Source organism: Plectropomus leopardus, unplaced genomic scaffold (genome assembly GCF_008729295.1).
Source record: "Plectropomus leopardus isolate mb unplaced genomic scaffold, YSFRI_Pleo_2.0 unplaced_scaffold5608, whole genome shotgun sequence".
NCBI classification, from domain to species: domain Eukaryota; kingdom Metazoa; phylum Chordata; class Actinopteri; order Perciformes; family Serranidae; genus Plectropomus; species Plectropomus leopardus.
The window spans coordinates 1-2,589 of record NW_024661609.1 but is presented as its reverse complement, the minus strand read 5'-3'; the positions used below and the strand labels follow the sequence as shown (position 1 = coordinate 2,589).

General features: G+C 37.6%; 1 protein-coding gene across 1 annotated transcript; it reads right to left on the bottom strand.

The window, feature by feature from the left end:
* Window positions 1-271: 271 nt before the first annotated feature.
* On the bottom strand, window positions 272-2,413 carry LOC121939678 (serine/threonine-protein phosphatase 6 regulatory ankyrin repeat subunit C-like; the record flags this gene model as incomplete). The annotated part of the gene is made up of 5 exons (XM_042482664.1): window positions 2,264-2,413; window positions 1,350-1,433; window positions 854-932; window positions 571-641; window positions 272-472 (listed from the first exon to the last, which is right to left on the bottom strand). Coding segments are annotated over exons 1-5 (462 nt in total), but the record flags the coding sequence as incomplete, so codon positions are not given.
* Window positions 2,414-2,589: the final 176 nt, after the last annotated feature.

Genomic DNA, 2,589 nt, shown 5'->3' with positions numbered 1-2,589 from the left:
GATAGAAACACATTTTTCCATACCGCTGCAACAACTGCCAGAAACCAAGACCACTCCCCCCAATGTATTTTATGTGTGTATGTGTTTTTGTGAAGCACTTTATAACTGCATGTTTTAAAAAGTGCTACATAAATAAATAAATAGATATAATTCACTTTCCTCAGCAAATCTACTCTGCAGCATTGTTATGTATTGTAATAATAACTACTCTAGACAATAAAGAAAACTCAGGAGGAAGGGTTTGATTAATATTCCCAACTGTACAGCTTACCTCTTCATGGCCGCTGTGCGCTGCATGATGCAGTGGTGTCCTTCCCGACCTGTCGGCAACATCCAGGCTGCACACATGTGGTATCAGAGCTTCGGCACAGCCTGTGGCCCACTTTGCAGCTGCCATGTGCAAAGGTGTGTGCCAGTACTTGTCCTTTGTGTTGACCTCTGCTTTGTGCTTTAGCAGCAGCTCCACAGCTTTCTGAGGAAAAAAACAAAATTCAAAGTCAAACGTTACAATCTGGTGGTGAAGTCCTTAGAAAAGACATTATGCAACTGTGATTTGAAATAGGAACATGCCTCATTTCGAGAGGCAGCCGCTCGATGTAAGGGAGTCAGCAAACCCTGGTCCTTGGCGTTGACATTTGCACCTACAGGAGAGAGCAGCAGCTAAGCTAAGTTAGATGCTAATTTTTTCAGTGTTTTGGGTTAATTACAGTTCTTCTGCACTTGATTGACTATTAATAAATAGATGGGCTGATTTGTAAAAGAAATGAACGACTAAATAAAACTTTCCATTTGCGTACAGTTGCTGATAAGCTTTTTTTTTACACTGAGTTTAAAAGTCAGATAGATTTTCTACCTGAAGTGATAAGTAGGTCCATAGTGTGGACATCGCCCAAATAAGCAGCAGCATGAAGTGGTGTGCTCTGTTCTTGGTCCTGAGAGAAAAGAAAAGACACATTTTTCTCCCATTTTATCAGATTACAATGGCATCATTTTACAGTTTTGTTACATTCTGACGAAAACTGTTTTCAGTTAATATGCACTATTTAACATCTTTAAATTCTTGCTCCTTATGCTCACATAAAAACTTCATCAGACTGACATTTGCAACAAATGTGTCCAGAAGACCTACGGAGCAAACAGCAGTAACCAAACACATGCACATTCATGTCTGAATTTACAGTAAAAGAAAAGCTGTGCTGACAGGAAAACTACAGTAAGTAGCCTGCAGCAGCCTTACACAACAAAACCATTTGTGCAAGCTCAAGATACATCTTAACGCTTGACCTAAACTATACTGCATGAAAATGCTTGTGAAGGCTGAGTGCAGAGTTAATGTGGGGAAATATTACCAGTGAGTTGACATCTTCATTATGGTTCAACAAAAATGTCACCTCTTCTGTGTTTCTGCTGAATATGGCCTGGACCAATGGAGACTGAAAGAGACATATGACATGCAAAACTGATGAAAAACAATGTGGGTAAAAAAAGTTAAAACTATGTTAAAATTAAGTGTAGTTCATAATAAGATATTATTTTTTGCAGAAAGCAAATTAAAATCCATACAAGCAGTGCTCTAATATAATTTTAACTGAATAGCTTTCAACAGCAGGCTTGTTAAAACCCACTGGGGTCATAAATAGATTCATGATCTTGTTGAGATTACATTAAAACGGCCACATGTCTACATAAAGAGTGACAAATCAATCATTTTCTGTGCATTTCCAGGAAAGTGTCAATGTTAAAACTGTCTTGAGAAAATCTATTTTAATTGGTATGATGTAATCTGTTTCAGTGGGGACATCACGTACAGCTCAAAGCATTTAATTGTACGGTCATTTATTTGACTTAAGAACAGTACGAGATTACTTGTTTAAACCATGCAAAACTCCTGGCACTTTTGCGAACATTTACACAATATAGGAATGACTCGCCAAGATTTGTCTTCCACAGAAACGTTAAACAAACTTAGGTATAGCCTACAGAAGATGAATATGGATCCATTTAGAGATTGATATGTTTGTTTGGCAGGGTTTGGACTTCATGTACCAGGAGCCTAATAACCCCAATGATAAGGTTTCAGTCTATTATAAAACCGAAACATCACACCGAAACCTAATCTAGTTCTGCACTGCAAAGAATTTGTTACATTGTAACTAGCCTTGTAGCAAACTTTGCTCGACATGTCGCTAACATGATTAGCCAGCTCTTTGCAGTGTTTGTAAGAACTACTGTTAGTGAACAAACGCTGAGTTTTATTTACTACCTGGTCCTTGATGTTTCTTAACTCCATGTCCCAATCACTCTGGAATCTCCTTCATTGAGACAGAGTGTAAAGTTGACTTCATGTCACTCTGTAGCAGCTAGTTAGCCTAGCCTAGCTTTAGCTTAGCTCCAGGGATATATGTGATGTGTAATTACCACAGTTGCCAGAGTATCGCGAGGGCAGATGAAGAAACGTGATTTGGAGGCTTTTCATGTCACGTCAGTAATAGAAAGTTAATTAAAAAAAGATGTGGAAAAATGTCCAGAAAAGTATATTTACAATTATTGTTATTGTTATTAGTATTATTATTATTTATATTATTATTA